The following is a 20,904-nucleotide window of genomic DNA, read 5'->3' on the forward strand; positions in this document are numbered from 1 at the left end:
TTGATCTGTCAGATTGTTGATGTGCAATGTTCTTGACTGTGTTGGATTAAACATGAATGTAACCTAGCAAGAGTGGCGGAGTTGGGTAGAGACTATTATTAAGGGGAAAGAAGTTCCTTACAATCTTTTTGGACAAAATGAATTGAGCAGGCAGTACATAGATTCTGAATTGTACTTAATAGCAGATCTTCGAAGTGAACTCGCGATGGAGGACGGCATTCACCTAGATGAACGCTGTCCACAGGGTATATACGTAAAGGAATTGCCAAATGGCTTGGAACAAACGGTCTCCTGAATAATCTCCCTTTCTGTTTTTATTTGCTTTTTGTTCTCCCAAATATAGTGCAACCTCTAGCCTTTGCCAACTCCAGTGAAACATTTAATTACATGATGGAGAAACTGGTGCCAAATAATATCATTACTAAACAATTGCACACATGAATGCCACAGTTAACATTTGAGAACAATTAAAGTGAGAGCTGAGGTCTATTCCTCATCAGCCTTGGGTCATTAAATCATTGTCATAAGTGCAGTGCGATGCAGCATCATCAGTCGGTTGAGTACCAATTAAGATCAGGACTTAAATTTTATAATCACTGCTGTGGGTGAAGTTAATAAATAGGCCATCCAATTATCCATGGTTCCATTGAAATAATTTTTTTTAAAAAAAATGTTATTCTTCCTCCATGAATCTGTGAACCACTACAGTTTTCAATCAGCGAAAGAAAGAGTGGCCTAGGTTTTCATCACCTAGGTGAGTAGCGGGAATTAGGACAATTCCCGTCTCTACCCGGCTGACCCAGGAGAAATGATCTTCATTGGTGGGAGATATGATGGGGGAGTGGTGAGGCTGGGTGCTGGCTGGAGTCAAGCCAACAGACCCGGTAAAGTGGTCAGGTGCAGCCCCAGCGACTGCTGGCTGCAGAAGTGGCCTGTTTAAAAGGCTTGCCTCAGTGCTGTGGAATTTTGTCCCAGTTAGAATAAAATCAAAGTCCCTTCAGTCCCCAACCTCCACACACTTGTTGAGCCCCATCAATGCATGCCCATGTCCCCCACCAGCAACAACCTCTCATTCCCCCCCATGCCAATGTAAGGCAACCTCGCCTATCTCATAAATGCATCTTCACCCATCCCCTCGTGCCCCATGCCAAGGTATGCCACCCGCCATCTATGGCCTCACATGCCTCCCACTGCAGAGGTAAGGCCCCCGTCTACCCTCTATTTCCCTCATGTCCCTATGCCAAGATAAGGCACCCCACCCACTATGGTCCCGCATGACCCCATGCCAAGGTAAGGACCTCATACAACCACTATGGCCCCCATGTCAAGCTATGACACTGCCTTTCCCATTCACCCACAATACACTGGATAGAAGCAGTGACAGTAGCATGCGTAAAAATAAAAGCTTTAAAAAAATAATGAATTGATAATTTTCCACTTTCTTAGCCAACATTAATTTTTACTACAGGGCAATAATAGTCATTCAGGCCCTTTGAAATACCAATAGCTGAAGCTGCAGAACACTTGAAACTTCTTAATTTTGTGCAAATAAACATTGTACAATTGACAGCAGAGATCACAGAGCGCAGAAATGTCAATCAAGGAATGTTTGCTCTGGTATTAGGCTTAGGTATTTTAGAACTCAAATGGATTTCTGGGCTATCACCAATAATACATAATGTGGGTTGCCTGGGAACCCAAGAATCCATTAGAATTCTAACACACTTGAGACCTAGAGCAAACATTGCTTGATTGACAGCTCTGACCTCTGCTGTCAATAACATAATGTGTATCTACACAGAATTAAGACGTTTCAGGTGTCTGCAGTTTCAGCTATTGGAACTATAAAGGGCCTGAATAATTAACACTTACATTGCCCTACAGTTAAAAATGAGTTTTGTTTAAGAAATGGAAAGTTATCAATGATTTTTTCTTAAAGCTTTCTTTTATACATCCTACTGTCACTATAAGGTTCATTGCTTCTATACAGTATATATTGGGCATGGGAACGCAATAGCTCAGTATGGAAGCATCATACTGAGGGGGTGAATGGGGGTCCTTACCTTGGCATGGAGGGAATGTGGGGCCATAGAGGATGGAAGAGGGGAGCGTTACTTTGGCTCTGGGTGGCATGAGTCATCAGGGATGGGTGTGCATACCATGGCATGGGGCAATGAGGAGGATGTTTTGAACTTACCTTTTAAAAGGTCCCCTCATGCAGACTATAGTTTGTGACTCCCATGAGGGGCTGTGAATCATGAGTCCTTTAAAACCTGGTCTGATGCCATGAAAATTGCCAATCCCCACCATGGAGCTGGCCAACTCGGGAGTTCAGGGTGTGGGCATTTGTCCCAAACCAGCTCACCCTTTCAAGTCACTCTTGGAAATCACAGCCTGGGAATGGGGTTGGGAATTCCCGATTCGAGTCCTATCCGCCATTTTTAAAGGGTTCCCAAGCGATCCTGAGTTGATGAAAACCCAGGCCACTGACTTGATTTCGATTTTGAAATCTGAATATTTGAAATTTCCTGAACACGCATATGTATTCTATCCCGAAGGTGTGATATTTCAAACGAAGGAGGATGGCACGCTGCCCCCTCATGTTATGCTGAAGATCCGTCAGAACTCCAGCTTTACCGAAAAAACCAATGAGATCCGCAGGGCCTACTGGAGGCCGGGGCCGAACACTGGAGGGAGATTCTATTTCCTATACGGATTTGTCTGGATACAAGGTGGGTTTACAGAGGCACATGGTGTGCCTCCTAATCAGCTGTTGATTGCTTAATTTTTAATAGCTTTCTTTCCACTTAATTGTTCACACTGACTGCATTTCAGCCTGGCCTGGCCTGAGCCCTCCTCACTCTGTGCAGTTGCCACTGGTTTGCCAATACTCTGTGGTTTCAAACAACAGTGATTCAAAAGACTGTGTGAGGAGGACTTGCCCAACAACGTGGGGAGTGGAGACTGGCCACGTGGAGGACAGAAGGGTGGTGTTGCAGCCATGTGTGTTTACTTTTTGACTTTTTGACCTAACCCTCATGTTGTGGACACCAATGTGAAATCTAAGATGCACAAGTCGCATATTATAAAGTTCCTGCTGTTGTGGAATCCTTGGTCACGTTGTGTAGGTAATGCAGAATCACTGAATTGTTACTGTGCAAAAGGAGGCCATTTGGCCCATAGTGTCTGCAGCGCCTCGCTGAAGGAGCAGTCCATCAGTGTCATTCCCCCGCCTTCTCCTCAGAACCCTGCACATTCTTCCTTTTCAGATAAAAGTCCAAATCGCTTTTGAATGCCTCGATGGAACCTGCCTCCGCCACACTGTCAGACAGAGCGTTTCAGATCCTAACTACTCGCTGCGTGAAAATGTTTTTCCTCACGCTATTTTGCTTCTCTTGCCAATTGCTTTAAATCTGTGCCCTCTCGTTTTCAGTCCTTATTATTGAGTGGGAAAACTTTCTTCCCAACTTCTCTGAACAGACCCCTGAAGATTTTGAAAACCCATCTTTTGGGGCATGTACCTTACAAAGAATAAAGTACTAAGTGCCGCTAACCACAGAACTCGAGACTTGCTGATAGATATATTTTGTCATATCCCACTGTTTGTGTGGAGTTTTGGTGAATTACGGGGAACTGGTCTGCTGTTTGAGATGCGCACATCAGTTGTCAGTTTTTCCTGTTCCTATTTCTACCTTCTTTACCCCCCTCCCCACCTGCCATTCATCACCATCAGTTCTTCGTGACTGCGTCTTATATTTTCCTCATTGTGCTCCTATTGTCTCATATCAATATAACCTCAGCCAATTAGCCCTCACCTGGCTACCATTTAAACACCTTAGAAGACCATAAGGTCTTAAGATATTGGAGCAGAATAAGGCCATTCGGCCCATTGAGTCTGCTCTGCCATTCAATCATGGCTGATCCTCATGGCTCTTTGTCATCCTCATTCTCCTGCCTTCTCCCCATAATCCCTGATCCCTTTATTAATCGAGAACCTACCTCTCTGTCTTAAAGACACTCAGTAATTTGGCCTCCACAGCCTTCTGCGGCAATGAGTTCCACAGATTCACCACTCTCTGGCTGAAGAAATTCCTCCTCATCTCTGCTTTAAAGGATCGTCCCTTCAGTCTACTTCCCTTACGGCTCCATTTCCACTTTCGTTTATTCTTTTTCACCTTTTAAGTCCTGGTTCTGGGAAATTGCTTTCGAGTTTGTTGAAGTGTGAACCGAAATGTGAACAAATCTGTTCCCTCTCCACTCTGGCTTCCTCACCAGCTGAGTGTTTCCTCCGTTTTCTGTCTGTGTTTGCTGCTCTCCCTCTCCAGACACAAAGCACCCCCCTTGTCGGTGGATTTGATGACAGTACTCGGGTTAAACCTGAGTGAACAGAGTGCTGTATGTTCAGAAGGAGTTAGTTTGGAGTGATGGTGGGCCCAATCACTCATTGCCCATGCAATGCCCATGCATTTGTACTTTCCAGTTGGCATTGGAATTGTGGCTGGTTCTGCTCCATCACCTCACTTCCTTACCCAATCCTGCGCACCAGGCACCGACTCCTTACGCAGCACACCTTCCCAGAGCCTGGCACCTTGATTAACTGGGACCATGAGCAACCTTGTGAACTTTCCTCTTTGCACGGCTCAAAATCGCGAGAAGAAAAATGGTGTCTTTACCCAGTGAGACATTCTTTTGGTGCAATTGGGAAACGGGACTTAGCATAAGTAAAAACAGGAAATGATGGAAGTATTCGGGAGATCAGGCAGCATATTTGGGGAAAATGGAGATAACATTTCAGGGATCATCTGCTTCTGCCTCTTAAACAGCCAATTTAGTTGGAGTTAAGCTCAATTTCTTGGGCCATCATTGGGGAATGCTTTCACAATGAAGGGATTTAGTTCACTGGCGCTTTCCATGAACAAATTCTCTACATACTTCACTCTTTATGCAGGTGGCAGCTAACTCACAATTACGTTTATTTATGGTAGCTTTCTTCAGATTTCATGGACTGTGACCCTTTGCCTGTCTCTTCCTCTTCTAGATATGATGGAACGGGCCATTATCAACACGTTTGTGGGTCACGATGTGGTGGAGCCTGGAAACTATGTCCAGATGTTTCCCTACCCCTGTTACACCAGGGACGAGTGAGTATTGGTCTAGTTACAGCAAGACAGGAGGAAGGGGGATAATATAAAATAAACTGACTCAGACTGGAGCTGTGCAGAACTATGTCAGGATCCAATGTTAAGTTGCATAGGTGAATGAAGAAGGGATATGGGAACCAGGTGGATAAGTGCGATAATGGGCAGCATGGTAGCACAGTGGTTAGCCCTGTTGGTTCACAGCGCCAGGGACGCGAGTTCGATTCCCAGCTTGGGTCACTGTCTGTGCAGAGTCTAAACGTTCTCCCTGTGTCTGTGTGGGTTTCCTCCAGATACTTCGGTTTCCTCTCATAAGTCCCGAAAGACGTGCTGTTAGGTCATTTGGACGTGCTGAATTCTCCCTCAATGTACCCGAATAGGCGGCGTAGTGTGGCGACTAGGGGTTTTTCACAGTAATTTCATTACAGTGTTAATGTAAGCCTACTTGTGACATTAATAAAGATTATTATTATGTCTACTTGCTTATATTTACGAGTAACATTCACTTCACAGAAGTGCCCGGCAATGATTACCTCCAACTAGAGAGAATCTAACTATCGTCCCTTGACATTTAATAGAACATAGAACTGTACAGCACAGTACAGGCCCTTCGGCCCACGATGTTGTGCCGAACTAGTCAGAAACTAAGATCAAATCAACCTACTCCCAATCATTCTAGTGCACTCCATATGCCTATCCAATAACCGCTTTAACGTTTCTAAAGTGTCCAACTCCACTACCATAGCTGGGAGTGCGTTCCACATCCCAACCACACGCTGAGTAAAGAACCTACCTCTGACATCCCTCTTATTTCTTCCACCATGAACCTTATAGTTATGCCCCCTTGTAACAGCTACATCCACCCGAGGAAAAAGTCGCTGAACGTCCACTCGATCTATCCCTCTCATCATCTTATACACCTCAATTAAGTCACCTCTCATCCTCCTTCGCTCCAATGAGAAAAGCCCTATCTCCCTCAACCTTTCCTCATAAGACCCACCCACCAATCCAGGCAGCATCCTGGTAAATCTCCTTTGCACCCTTTCCAATGCTTCCACATCCTTCCGAGAATGAGGTGACCAGAACTGCACACAATACTCCAAATGTGGTCTAATCAAGGTCTTGTACAATTGCAGCATAACCTCACGGCTCTTAAACTCAACCCCCCTGTTAATAAATGCTAACACTCTATAAGATTTCTTCACGGCTCTATCCACTTGGGTGGCAACTTTCAGAGACCTATGGATATGAAATTTGAGATCTCTCTGCTCCGCCACATTCTTCAGAACCCTGTAATCCGCGAGTGAGGCTGAGGAAACCCCGTGACAGAGAGAGAGAGAGAGAGAGAAAAGGAGAGATGGAAAGCACAAGACAGACAGAGAGAAGGAGAGAGTGGGGTAAAGCGAAAGAAAATGTGAGGGACAGCAAGGTAAGAGAGAGCGAGCGGGAGCAAAGGAGAGAGAGAGGGAACCAAGACACAGCGGGAGAGTGAGGTATAGAGGGAGACAGAGTCAGTGAGCGAGGGAGAGAGAGAGTGAGGGAGAGAATGAGGGAGAGCGCGCTGGAGGGAGAGCAAGGAAGAGTAAACAGGGAGAGCGAGGGGTAGGGAGAGTTGGGGACGGTGAGGGAGGGAAGGGAGGAAGAGTGAGGGTGAGAGTGACAGTGAGGCAGAGTGAGGGCAAGGGGGAAAGCTAGGAGAGCGAGGGTAGAGAGTGAGGGACCGAGGGAGAGTGAGGAAGAGCAAAAATGAGGAAGAGAGCGAAAGGCGAGCATGAGGGAGAGAGTGGGATCGAGGGAGAGAGCAAGAGTGAGAGAGAGGGTGAGGAAGAGAGCGAGATAAAGGGAGCAAAAACATGGGAGACTGAGGGAGAGTGCAAAAGAGAGGGAAAGAATGAGGGAGAGAGTGAGATCGAGGGTGAGAGTGAGATCAAGGAAAAGAGCGAGGGAGAGAGCGAGAGTGAGGACAGAGCATGAAGGAGCGAAAGAGAGGGAGAGCCACAGGGAGGGAGTGCTAGGGGAGAGGGGTGGAGAGTGAAGGGGAACGAGAGCGAGTTGCAGGAATGGTGATCAAGGGAGAGCGAGAATGAGGGGAAAGTGAGAGGGAATGTGCAAAACTGAGGGAACGAGCGAGGGCGAAGGAGAGCCAAGGGGTGGGAGTGCAAGGGGGGAGGGAGGTCGAGGGAGAGAAAGCGAGAGTGAGGAAAAGTGCGAGATAGAGTGAGAGGAAAGATCGGGGAAGAGCGAGGGAGAGGGCGAGAGCGAGCAAGGGCAGGCAAGTGATGGCGAACGTGAGCAAGAGCGAGGGATTGGGAGTGCGAGGGACAGGGAGACCAAGGGAGAGGGAGTGTGAGAAGGGGGAGAGCGAGAATGAAGGAGAATTAGAACGAGGGAGAGCTAGCAGCAGGGAAAGCAAGGGGCCTGGAGAACGAGGGAGAGGGAGAACAAGGGGAGGGAGAGTGAGAGGGTGGAAGAATGAGGGGTCGGAAGAACGGGGTGAGGGGCAGGGAGGGTGTGTGAGAGCGAGAGGGAGGGAGAGTGAGCAGGAAGGCGGGTGCGGAGGAGGGGGGGAGAGAGCGAGGGGTGGAAGAGTGAGGAAGAGAGAAGGGAGGAGAACACGGGGGGAGTGATAGCGAGGGGGACAGAGAGTGAGGAGGAAGGGGGAAACCATTACAGACTCAAAATGGAAATCGCGACCTGAAAGCCTCGATTGAAGAAAGCTGTGCTAGAAACAGCCATCTGTAACAAAGTCTCTTTCGTTTTACTTTCAGCATTATTTTTACACCCATCTTCCCCCCTCCTCTTGTGTTTGTCTGTCTTGTGTGAGTGCGTGTGTCAGTGAGTGTGTGAGTAGGGGGGGGGGGGGGGTGAGGAATGAGTCAACCTTTTGTATTTGCTGCATATTTAACTACAGTTAGTGTCATTAATAAAATAAATTGTTTTTAAATTGAAAAAAAACCCTGTAATCCGCATTCAAATTTGTCCTACCAAAATGAAACACCTCACACTTATCAGGGTTAAACTCCATCTGCCATTTTTCGGCCCAGCTCTGCATCCTATCAATGTCTCTTTGCAGCCTACAACAGCCCTCCACATTATCCACTACTCCACCAATCTTGGTGTCCTCAGCAAATTTACTGACCCACCCTTCAACTCCATCATCCAAGTCATTGATAAAAACCACAAATAGCAGAGGACCCAGCACTGATCCCTGTGGCACACCGCTGGTGACTGGGCTCCAGGATGAAAATGTACCATCTACCACCACCTTCTGTTTTCTATGTGATTGCCAGTTACTGATCCAAACGGCCAAATTTCCCTCTATGCCATGCCTCCTTACTTTCTGCATGAGCCGACCATGGGGCACCCTATCAAACGCCTTACTAAAATCTATGAATACAACATCAACTGCTCTACCTTCATCTATGTACTTAGTTACCTCCTCAAAGAATACAATCAAACTTGTGAGGCAAGACTTACCCCTCACAAATCCGTGCTGACTATCCTCGATTAAGCTGTATCTTTCCAAATGATCATAAATCCTATCCCTCAGGACCCTTTCCAATAATTTACCTATGACTGAAGTGAGAATAACCGGCCTATAATTCCCAGGGTTATACCTATTCCCTTTCTTGAACAAGGGGACAACATTCGCCTCTCTCCAATCTTCTGACACTATTCCTGTAGACAGTGAGGACATAAAGATCAAAGCCAAAGGCACTGCAATCTCATCTCTCGCCTCCCAAAGCATCCTAAGATATATCCCATCAGGCCCAGGGGACTTATCTATCCTCAGGCTTCTCAAAATTTCTAACACATCTTCCTTCCGAATATCTACCTCCTCCAGCCTACCAGCCTGTATCGCACTATCCTCCTCAACAACATGGCCCCTCTCCTTTGTGAACACTGAAGAAAAGTATGCATTTAGGGCCTCTCCTATTTCTTCAGACTCCATGTACACGTTCCCACTACTGTCCTTGGCCGGCCCTAATTTCACCTTGGTCATTCTTTTATTCCTCACCTTGGGGTTTTCCTTGATCCTACCCGCCAAAGACTTCTCATGCCCCCTCCTAGCTCTCCTAAGCCCTTTCTTGAGCTCCTTCCTCGCGATCTTGTATCCCTCAAATGCCCTAACTGAACCTTGTTTTCTCATCCTTACATAAGCCCCCTTCTTCCTCTTGATAAGACATTCAACCTCTTTTGTAAACCATGGTTCCCTCACGCGACCATTTCCTCCATGCCTGACAGGGACATACATATCAATGACACGCAGCATTTGCTCCTTGAACAAGCTCCACATCTCACTTGTGCCTATCCCTGACAGTTCCTGTTTCCATCTTATGCTCCCCAATTCTTGCCTAATGGCATTACCATTGCTGAATCTCCCACTGTTAACAACCTGGAATTACCAATGACTAGAAACTGAACTGGACTAGCCATATAAATACTGTGGCTACAAGAGCAGGTCAGAGGCGGGAATCCTGCCGCGAGTTACTCACCTCGTGACTCCCCAAAGCCTGTTCGCCATCTACAAGGCACAAGTCAGGAGTGTGATGGAATTCTCCCCACTTGTCTGGATGAGTACAACTCCAACAACACTCCAGCTTGACACTATCCAGGACAAAGCAACCCCTTGATTGGCACCCCTTTCACAAACATTCAATCCCTCCCCACCAGCGCACATAACAGCAGCGTGTATCATCTCCAAGATGCACTGCAGGTATTCACCAAGGCTCCTTCGACAGCACCTTCTAAACATACAACTTCTACCATCTAGAAGAATCCAGGCAGCAGACACACAGGAATACCATCACCTGGAAGTTCCCCTCCAAGCTATGCACCATCCTGACTTGACTGAAAACTGGCATCTGTGATTCTGGGAACCTCAGGAGGAGGCCAAGGTGGATCATCCACTTGGTGCTTCTTGCTGAAAGTACTTTCAAATGTTTCAGCCTTGCCTTTTGCACTGATGTGTTGTGCTCCCCCATCAATGAGGATAGGGATAATTGCAGCACCTCCTCCTGCTAGCAGTTTAATTGCCCACGGCCATTCATGAATGGATGCGGCAGGTCTGCAGAACTCGTACCTGATCCGTTGGTTGTGGGATCACTTAACGCTGCGTATCGCCTGCCACTTCTGCTCTTTGGTACGCAATTAGTCCTGTGTCGTAGATTCACCAGGTTAATTTCTCATTTTAAGGTGTTCCTGATGCTGCTCCTGCTGAAAGATAGTGCTGTTTAGCATGGATTAAATTGTTTGTGAGCAAGAATTAAACAGAGATCAGAAGAAGAAGTATATTTAATGTTATTTGCCACTATAGATATCATAACTTAAACCCGGTGGCACAGTGGCTTTTGGAGAGTCCTGGGACAAGTGAATGAGTTTATTCTTTGACCTTTCCATAAGTGTCTCTTGGCCCTGATGGGAACATTGAATGGCAGCATTCTTTCTGCTCACCACCTGTTGGTTTTTCAGTCTTGATGTGGAAGTCCATTTCCCAGCCAGTAGTTCAGGTCAGAAACAAACTTGCAAACCTCATGCATGAATGGATTTCACTCATTGCTGCTTAATCTGGTGTAGACACCACCCAATGATGCAATCTAGGTAGCTCAGTGGGTACCTGGTACAACTTGAGAACGGTTTCTGCAAGCAGTATCAACATGTGATGAATCCATTTGCTGCTCATAACGAGAGCTCTGTCTTCATTCAGACAAGGGAACAGGGCAGCCTTGTCTGTGCCTTTCCCCAGCGATCAGCTAAACAAAAAATGTAGCATTGTTCACAGTGTGCAATGTAGTGTAAAAGAAAAGAGCTTTCATTTAAGAATGATCATTGGAGAAGGACACAGGCAGTAGCGCTGTGTTCTCAGTGAAGACAGAGCAGTAGTGATGAAAAGCAATTAGATTCATTACTCGCTGCTGCAGCTTCAAGAAATAGTCACACCAGAGGCCGGATTTTCCAGTGAGCTTCAGAACCCAGCATCTGATCCAAATGGGAGTCCCGAGCCTGCACTTCCTCACAGTGCACCCTTTTCCGACCAAAGGTTTCTTGATTGGCAACTTCTGATCTACTTAAGAACAGTGGGTGGGCTCCCATTGCTGCTCGCCCAATCAGTGGGCTGACAACTCTGAAGCCTCAGCGGCCCCATAGGCAGAGGTGTGCATTTCTCTGGAAAAATAATTCTGCTGTACTCAGATGGCCATGAATTTGGAGACTCTGCAGTATTTGTGAGTAAATGAAAACCACAAAACCTTGACTCCAACTGGTGGCTGACAGTAGTGTCAGGATTTATTTTGTTTAGATTAATGTAACCAGTTAACTTCCACAGAGAAGACTGATGGTGGTCAAAGCATCAGATACTTTCTACGATGTGTTATGATCCCTGTAGAGACCGATAACATCTAAAAGGACGCGCGACAACGCAGAATCGCAGAGCAGAAACTTATAGCCAAGTTCCGCACACATGAGTACGGCCTCAATCGGGACCTTGGATTCAATTTGCATTACATTCCCCCCCCCCCCCCCCCCAACCATCTGGCCTGGACTTGCGAAATCCTACCAATTGTCCTGACTTGAGACAATTCACACCTCTTTAACCTGGGGTTACCCCTCTCTCTGGCTCTGTAACAACTTAATTACCTGCAAAGACTCGCATTCAAAGTATTGTCTTGCATCTTTGACTTTGTCTATATATATGTTTCTGGAACCTACCTCTCCATTCACCTGAGGAAGGAGCAGTACTCCGAAAGCGAGTGATTTGAAACAAACCTGTTGGACTTTAACCTGGTCTTGTAAGACTTCTTACTGTGCTCACCCCAGTCCAATGCCGGCATCTCCACATCATTGAAAAGAAAGGAATCCCCAAATGATCCCAACAGAAAGAATTGAACAACAAAATTAAAGCTTTTCCTGTAATAATCAAGCTAAAATTAGCATATTTCAAACATTAACAGGCAAATAGTATTTCAACTAAAATGATAAATTTCACTTCAAACCGGTACCAGAAATACTACTGGCACATATATGGCATCAAGAACGGTCCCAAAGTTCCTCTCACCTTTCCAGTTGATTTCTACCACTCCATATACCACTGGTTCAAATCTTCCAATGGCCTTTACCAATCGCTCCACTCCATCTGAGTTTTCCAGATATCATAGCAAGGGATACTTCAATTAACCGTGTGTCACGAGGTTCTGAGAACCCAAACTCCAGAGACTCCTTTATCCTAATCCTTTCATAAACCCTATTAAACAGGAGGCAACTATGGTAAAACTGCCCTTTCCACAGAGAGATTTTCTCCTTTTCCCTGCCCCCTTTCCTACTGAACAGAACAGACCCCTTCCTGGGTGAGGTTCACTTCTTCTGCCACAAGTTTCTATGTCTTTGACTAAAACCACAAGCTGTAACCTGACTCCCAGTTGTTTGTCCATTTGACATTTTCCTTCTCACCTCTCTCCTCTGTAGCAACTTTGATCATGTGAGCACTTCCCAGAAATGAGGTGTTTGCCAGAAATTAAATTCCCCCTTTCCAACCACCCATTTATCTTTGTTTGCAGGTGCATTCAAAACATAAGTTTCATGCAAAGTTGAGCATTCATGTCAGACGTTAGGGTATCTCTCGTTGCTTCGACATGTTGGTAGGTGCAATGGGACAAATGTTAGTTGAAGATTGATCTATAATGTGCATTGTTTTGAAAATAAGTCACCATTTTAAAAAAAAAAGGTTGTAAAACAGAAATATCTTCCCTCCATTTTCTGTCCAGCTTCCTGTTTGTGATTGAGCACATGATGCCCCTCTGCATGGTTATATCGTGGGTATATTCAGTGGCCATGATGATTCAGCACATTGTCGCAGAGAAAGAACACAGACTGAAAGAGGTGAGGTTTCACATGGTCGGGAGGATCTTTTCAGGTGTACCTTAATGTGGCTGTAATTCCTTTTGTGGTTTGAAAAAAGAAATCACTGTGTGATCCATTACATTTGTACATATGTGGCATGATGGTGACTAACCCAAGGTGAGCCCAGATTACATTGCTAGTCATCACCCTTGACTGTTTCGGAGCAGCTCAATAAAATGGTGGTTGGATTACCTGTGCAAAAATAGTTATGTTTGGACATTTGAGGCTCTATCTGGCTTTGGATCTTTGCTGTCAGGTATGACAAGAGTAACTTCTGGTGGACTTCTGCATTGTCGTGCTTCAGGGGTGTTTTATGAAATCTGCTCACCAATGGCGAGAGTTTAATTCTGGATGAACTCCACAATACAGAATGCAGCATTTGTTGATCGAACTGGAATATTTGTCACTTTAATGAGGAGGGCACGAGGATGGAAACGGATCTGTGATCTTGACACCAACATATTTAACTTCACCGCCCAAGAACTCCAGATAATCACTTCTGATTCCTATCTACTTGATAATGGGCTGGCACGGTGGCGCAGTGGTTAGCAATGCTGCCTCACAGCACCAGGGACCCGGAGTTCAATTCTGGCCTTGAGTGCTTGTCTGTGGAATTTGCACTTTCTCCCCGTGTCTGTATGGGTTTCCTCCAGGTGCTCCAGTTTTCTCCCACAGTCCAATGATATGCAGGTTAGCTGGATTGGTCATGCTAAATTGCTTCTTAGTGTCCAAGGACGTGTAGGTTAATTGGGGTTACGGGGAAAGGACGGGGGAGTGGGCTAGGTAGGGTGCTCTTTCAGAGGGTCAGTGCAGACTCAATGGGCAAAATTATCTCCCTTCTGCGCTGTAGGAATTCTATAATAAAACCAGTTGACAAATGCAAATCTGAATCTTTCTCTCGGAGACTGAAAAAAGGAACCTCACCAGGGATTTATACAAGTTTTCTATTTGAGTTCTGCACCCAAAGGTAGACCCAATTCACAACTCCATGGCCTCCACCACTTGAAGGGCAAAGAGGCAGATTCCGAACATACCCCAGCCGGAACAGGGAACAAACTGCTGCAGTTGGCACCAATCTGATCCATACAGCCAATCCCCAAGAAGTCAAAGTTGCTGTGGCAAGGAACACTTTTACATGCATGTTGTGGATAGTGATGGTCGAGGCTCCAATTTCTTTTCATCACATGGCTGACCAGCAAATCTTCCTGCCAACCATTGGGGTATGTCTGAATGATTTACAAGTTGATACCCTATCGACCATGTTATGAACATACCTTCTTTGGGACCTGAACCCGGAGCTTCTGGCTCAGAGACAAGGGGCGGGATTCTCCACTCCCGCGCCGAAGTGCCCACGCCGCGTGAACGCCGTTGAGGTTCACGACGGCGCAAAACAGCCCCTATCCCGACCGATTCAGGGCCCGATAATGGGCTAGGATCGGGGCCGCGTCATCTACACGCGCCAGGCCTTGTCGCCGCGTAAAGGCGGCGCCGCATACATGACCCGGCCGGCGCCGCATAACTGCCGTCACCCGCGCATGCGTAGTTGCCATCTTCTCCGGGTCCGCCCCGCAAGAAGATGGTGGAAGGATCTTGCGGGGCCACGGAAGGAAGGAGGTCCTCCTTCAGAGAGGACAGCCCGACGATCGGTGGGCACCGATCGCGGGCCATCCCCCCCCCCGCAGGCCATCCCCCCCCCCCAGCGTTCCCGCCCTGTTCCCGACGGCAGCGACCAGGTGTGGGCGGCGCCGGGGGGAACCCACCGTTTTGGCCTGGCCGCTCGGCCCATCCAGGCCTGAGAATAGCGGGGGTGCCGGAGAATCGCCATTTTGGGTGTCTCCGGCGATTCTCCGGCCTGCGGCCCGCGAAACTCGACGGGGCCGTTCCCGCCGCTTGGGAGAATCGCGGGAGGGCGTCGGACCGGCGTCCCTGGAAATTTTAGCGGCCCAGGCGATTCTCCCAACCGGCGTGGGAGTGAAGAATCTCGCCCAAGGACTTTACTATTGAGCCACAAGACCTCCATTTAGACATTCACTTAACTCCAGGGATGACAGATTAAAGGAAACAATTGCAAACTGTTGTGAATGTTAAAAAAAAACAGGTATTCAATATCCTAAGGGGGCTGGACAGAGTTGTTAGGGAGAAAATGTTGCCATTCATGAAAGGATCAAGAACCACACGGCCCAGATTTAAAGTAATTAATAAAATAACCAATAGTAATATGAGGGCAAACCTGTTCACGCAGCGAATGGTTAGCGACTGGAATGCTCTGCCTGTGAGTGGGGTGGAGGCAGATTCCATTGAAGCATTCAGAAGGTGTCAGGTGAAAAGGGAGAATGTACAGGGTTAGGGGGAGAAGGCACCAGTTGAGTTGCTCATTCAGAGAGCTGGTGCAAATGCGATGGGCCAAATTACCTCTTTCTGCACCATACCCATTAGGTGATTCTGTACACGAGGCAATGGAAATGATGCAGTCTTATTCTCTCCTTTATCATCCCCTTCCCTGTTCATTTCTGCGGTTCAATGCTGTCGCCTCAGCTGTTCAACACACATTACACATGTGGATATGAATGCCTTCAATGAGCTTTCTGAAGATTGAACAGGCCTTTGTTCCTGAAGTTATTACTGATGCTGAATCAAGTTTATATTTGATTCATAATCTGTTCATGTTTCATGAAGCGTCTTTAAAATGAATTTTAAATGATGTCCAACATAGTTTGTCTTCAAATCCTGCAAATCTTTAAAATGTGTTTTGTAAGGGGGCAGCACGGTGGTGCAGTGGGTTAGCCCTGCAGCCTCACGGCGCCGAGGTCCCAGGTTCGATCCCGGCTCTGGGTCACTGTCTGTGTGGAGTTTGCACAATCTCCCTGTGTTTGTGTGGGTTTCGCCCCAACAACCCAAAGATGTGCAGAATAGGTGGATTGGCCATGCTAAAATTGCCCCTTAATTGGAAAAAATCAATTGGGTACTCTAAATTTAAAAAAAAAGAAGAATATGTTTTGTAATGGTTTTGCATCTGTTCAACTTGGTTCAATGTAAATGACCCAAAACTCGTATCTACCAATGGATCGCTTTAATCTGGAGTCCAAATGCCTGCAATGTCATTTTTCTGTGACCTAATTACCTTCAGGTGCTCTATCAAATCCATCAATCACCTTAGACAAGTCACTGCACCCAACCAGCCAGTCACGAGGTGCAGCGTGACTACCAAATTTGTCTTGAATTGCCTTAGCTTGATAGCACTCTTCATTCTGAATCAGATCATTATGAATTCAAATCCCACTCCAGTGACTCGAGCAAAAAACCCAGGCTGACACTGCAGTGGAGTACCGAGGAAGTCTGCATTATCGTACAAACTAGCTTTCGGACAAGATGTTAAAGTGAGGCCCCGTCTGCCCTCTCAGGTGGAAGTAAAATAGTCCGCGGCGGCATTTTGTCAAAGGGGAGGGATTCTCTCCGGTCTCCATATAAATATTTATCCCTCAATCAACACCTAAACACTGATGATCTGGTTATTCATTTCATTGCTGTTTATGGGGTCTTGTTATGTGTAAATTAGCTGTTGTGCTTCCTACAACAGCGGCTAGAATAAAAAGGACTTAATTACGTGTGAGGCACTTTAGGGCACTCTGAGATTGTGAAAGATGCTGTATGAATGCAAGTTTGTTTATAGTTAGGTAACCGAATCAAGAGTCTCTTGCCTCAGTCCTTTCATTCTCCTTGGTCACGGCATCGAGCATTCCACTTGGAGTATATCATGCACAGAAACCTGTCATTCCTGGCTTCAACACCATTTCCAGCTGCGCCCTGTGCGAGGTTCCCAGTTTTCCCTCGGGTTCACCAATTCTGAATCGAGCCAGCCATTGCCTTTAGTGGTTCGGTTATCAGATGATGAGAAACTAACTGTTGACATTGGCTCCCCATTGATACATCACCACTCGGGTCTGTTGCGAACCTGCATGTTATTTCTCAGCAGGACGCTGCGTTGCGGGTTCACCATGGTCGTTCTCGGCTCCAGCACAATGTCAACTGTAGACAATCCCAGTTACTCCCAGTCACGGAAACGTGGCTCCTCCTCACTCCTCCAGCAGCAGCCTCCATTTGATCCAGGAACTCTTTCCGTTATCCCAGTGGAAGGAGGATATTACAGCCACAGTCGATGCATATCCTCCAGCAAGCTTTGAGTCTCTGTTCCAATGGTGGGCAACCTGTGGCCCAGGGGCCACATGCAGCCCATCTGGGTTCCGAGTGCGGCCCACGTGACATTTTGTTGACCGTTGCCCATGCGCAGGGTTGCCACATTCCACTGGTTTTCATCCGCGTTAGCTTTATTCCTACTGGTATGACTGAAGTCATATGCACGTAAAGAAAGGGCAAGTGAAATGAGGTGCGCGTTGACTGCCCACAGCATTGACTGTGAGAGCCGTGCGCTCCCTCTGCATCCAAAGCGTAAATATTTCTTTTGTTTTTACCATTTGAAGTTACATTCATACATCGAACATTCAGAGCAGAAGGAGGCCATTTGGCCCATCGAGTCTGCACCGACCCACTTAAGCCTTCACTTCCACCCTATACCCATAACCCCTCCTACCTTACCTTTTGTGGACACTAATGGCAATTTAGCACGGCCAATCCACCTAATCCGCACGTCTTTGGACTGTGGGAGGACATCGGAGCACCCGGAGGAAACCCACGCAGACACGGGGAGAACATGCAGACTCCGCACTGACAGTGACCCAGCGGGGAATCGAACCTGGGACCCTGGCGCTGTGAAGCTACAGTGCTAGCCACATGTGCTATGTTGCTAATTTTGCCTTCGTTCAATTGCTCTGTTTTATTACCTTTGCTCTTGAGTCGCCAGGTATCTTTATGATACCGCCACGTGGTTCAAGTCCGAGTAATGATCAATAATCCAATACACCGATTAGTAAGATTTAAATCAAAGCACATTTATTATACACAGTAATCACTGGCCATGTACAAATTCTACGTTTAAGCTACTTCTACAACTAACAGGCCTATACTTAACTTGGAACTGGCCCACCAGGTCAGGGGAAAAAATGGCCTTTTGTTCGGGTTCTGAGCCTGCGGGATTCGAAGTTGGTACAGATTGGTAGCTAGGAGCGCCCATCTCGTAGCGAGCGTTGAATTAAACTTACGATTCGATCTTCACTGCTCCGGTCACGGTCAATGTTGGTTCGTTGTTGCTGGGTGACCCAGGCAGAAAGAGGAGCTGCTGAAGAGTGAAGAGCTGGAGAAGCGGTGGAGGAGAGCGACTTGAACTTGGGGCTCAATTCTTATAGTCCCCAGGGGCTTCCCGCCTTTCGGGCGGACCCTGTACCTGGTCCCAAGTGATTGGACTTTGTCCCAATCGCTTGGTTCGATTTTCTCCAATGCTGGAGCGGTTCCCTGATCGATGGGCGGTCTTGAGGTGGTCGTTCACCTCCTTTTGTGTAGGCTTCTGCTGGCGCCGAAGAGTCTAGTTTTGCTTTGTGTGTCTAAATGTTGCTTATTGTTCCCGGGAATTGCTCATTAGTATGCAGGTGGCTGGTGTTTTGTTATGCTGATGGTTGCTGGTATCGATCTTGTCTGGCCTTTCCAGAGGTAAATACACAGCCAACCTGCAGCTGCTCGTTTGTGTCTTGTTGGCTGACTTTCCCATCAGCCTTTGCCGTTCGCCATTTTGAATCGGGAGTTGGCCATTTTAAGTGGCTACAGCTACCATGCTGCCCTCGTTGATGATAGTTCCATTGATATATAAATTTTCAATAACTCGCTCTGAAATATTCAACATGTATTTAATCTTTACCCAGGGTCAAGGTTCGTGAACAAGCCTGATTTTAATCTTGCGGCCCACTTAGATGAGATGAAAGAGGGACACTCATATGGCCTACTCACTAGCCTAGGTTGCTCATCACTGCTCTATTCCTCCTGACCACAGGATTCCATCCCACCCCTGTTCTCCTCCAAATCTAATTCTGCTCTAATTTGATCTTCCTCATCTCTGCTCTCTCTCTGCCGACATTTTCCACACATTATACAGAACAGCTTGGAATTATACAGCTTGGAACACAGTCCTTCACTCATCATTGCACGTGTCAGCTCCTGGAAAGCGCTATCCAGTTAGCCTTATTCCCCTGCCTTTTTTCCCCCATGTCTCTGGGAATTTTCTCTTTTCAAGTATATACCCAGTTGCCTCTTGCTACTAATAATAATATTCGCTTTGTGTCACAAGTAGGCTTCAGTGAAGTTACTGTAAAAGCCCCTACTATCGAATCTGCTTCTAGCAGCTTTGCAAGCAGCGCATTCCAAATTCTAACTTGCTGCATAAAAATAATTCCTCATCTCATCTCCCCTTTCTTAGCCAGTTACCTTCAATCTGTGTCCTCTGGTTACTGAGCCTGCTGTCATTGGAAACAGTCTACCCCGATGTACCTATCATTGACTTTCCCTTTCGAATTTTTCACCGATATGTCCGGTCTGTTTGTTGAATAGCACCGCCCCTTCAAAGATTGCTGTACGACAATCGTAAAGTGAACATTGCCTGTTCCCCAGTCTAACATGTTGCTGCATGACCATCCCCCTCCACAGGTTAGAGGGGAACATTGTCTGTCTGATAGAAGTCAGCTTTTCTAGTTAGCTATAGATGAGATAGATAAAAGGTTTAATTGAGAACTCATTAAGAATAATTAACTGAAAATCATATTAAGCATTAATTCAGTGCAACTATAGCTGAGAATTAATCAGATAAGTCTCTCGATTTTCACGTTTTGCAGACTGCTAGAGACTGCGAGGTCAAATATCTAAAAGACCCTATTGTGTTATAAAGAACTGGGCTGAGGTCCCAGTTCTGTTTCTATGGTACCAACAAGTCCATGGTGATAAGTCCTAGCGGAAAATGTGTTTTTCTCAGGCAATGGTATGAGAAAAGCAGCCCAATATATTTAAATACATATCTCTCTCAAAATTGACAGACAGCCACTCCGGTCGAATTGAGTGTATTATAAATTAGTTTAAGCCAATCAGAGATGAAAAGAAGGTGAGACTTTAAGATAATAATCTCCTTAAAAATCACTTGTCGGGATGGAAAAATCTATTCCGGAATCAATCTACTTCTTTCTGAAACTTATTTTCTTTGCTTTCTTTGGTTCAAATCAATCAGTAATTTTGTACTGTGTGTATTATGATTTGAAGAATTACCACGCTCGGTAATTGTATTTTTAAACTCAACTACTGTATTCGCTAAAGACAATCAATCTGACCTAAGTTTGTACTGTAACCAATGTTTACCAGTAGACATAGCTGACAAATAGAGTTCAGGGTTCTGAATAGACACGGAGATCGATCACTGTCATATAACCTCATCTTGGGTAACCTATATCCCTCCGTCAGCTGGTAACGTCTACAATACCGGCTGCTTCCAGGCCCCGGAAGAAAGTCAAGGATGCAAACAGAATAAATCAGAAAGCCACATGTGTGAGAGGTGTATAGAGTCTGTGAGAGAGAAGGAACAGGGAAGATACTGCCACAGAGAAGCAGACAGACTGATAAAAGTTTGAGTCCGAGATGCACAGAACAACCTTGATATACAAAGATAATCATAGAAGCAGACAAAAAGAACATTGTCATGTCACTTTTGGACCGGAAAAGTGCCTCAAGTTACATGGACAGGAGAAGTGTTTGAAAAATTTGAACAGGTTCAGCAAGCTGTTTCACACTTCCACTCTACAGTGGCAACAGGAGTGGTATTTTCCACGAAAGGATGCTGCTGTCAGACCAAAGAAAATGTTCTGTCTACTACAGAATTGAGCAATGCAATATCTGAGTCTCAGTGCCAAAACGAAGATAGGTTAGTTGGTCAGACATCCCAGAG

At 46.3% G+C, this 20,904-nt stretch overlaps 1 protein-coding gene across 3 annotated transcripts in view; it reads left to right on the forward strand.

Annotated features, from left to right (window-relative positions):
- The window catches only part of abca2 (ATP-binding cassette, sub-family A (ABC1), member 2), a 739,176-nt gene that overhangs the window by 482,903 nt on the left and 235,369 nt on the right, over positions 1 to 20,904 (forward strand). For all 3 annotated transcript variants that reach the window (XM_072488215.1, XM_072488216.1, XM_072488217.1), the window contains 3 exons: positions 2,559 to 2,732; positions 5,039 to 5,141; positions 12,899 to 13,013. In XM_072488215.1, the coding sequence (XP_072344316.1) occupies positions 2,559 to 2,732; positions 5,039 to 5,141; positions 12,899 to 13,013 (392 nt within the window). The remainder of the gene's footprint in view (positions 1 to 2,558; positions 2,733 to 5,038; positions 5,142 to 12,898; positions 13,014 to 20,904) is intronic.

The sequence above is a fragment of the Scyliorhinus torazame genome, chromosome 22, assembly GCF_047496885.1.
Source record: "Scyliorhinus torazame isolate Kashiwa2021f chromosome 22, sScyTor2.1, whole genome shotgun sequence".
Taxonomy (NCBI): domain Eukaryota; kingdom Metazoa; phylum Chordata; class Chondrichthyes; order Carcharhiniformes; family Scyliorhinidae; genus Scyliorhinus; species Scyliorhinus torazame.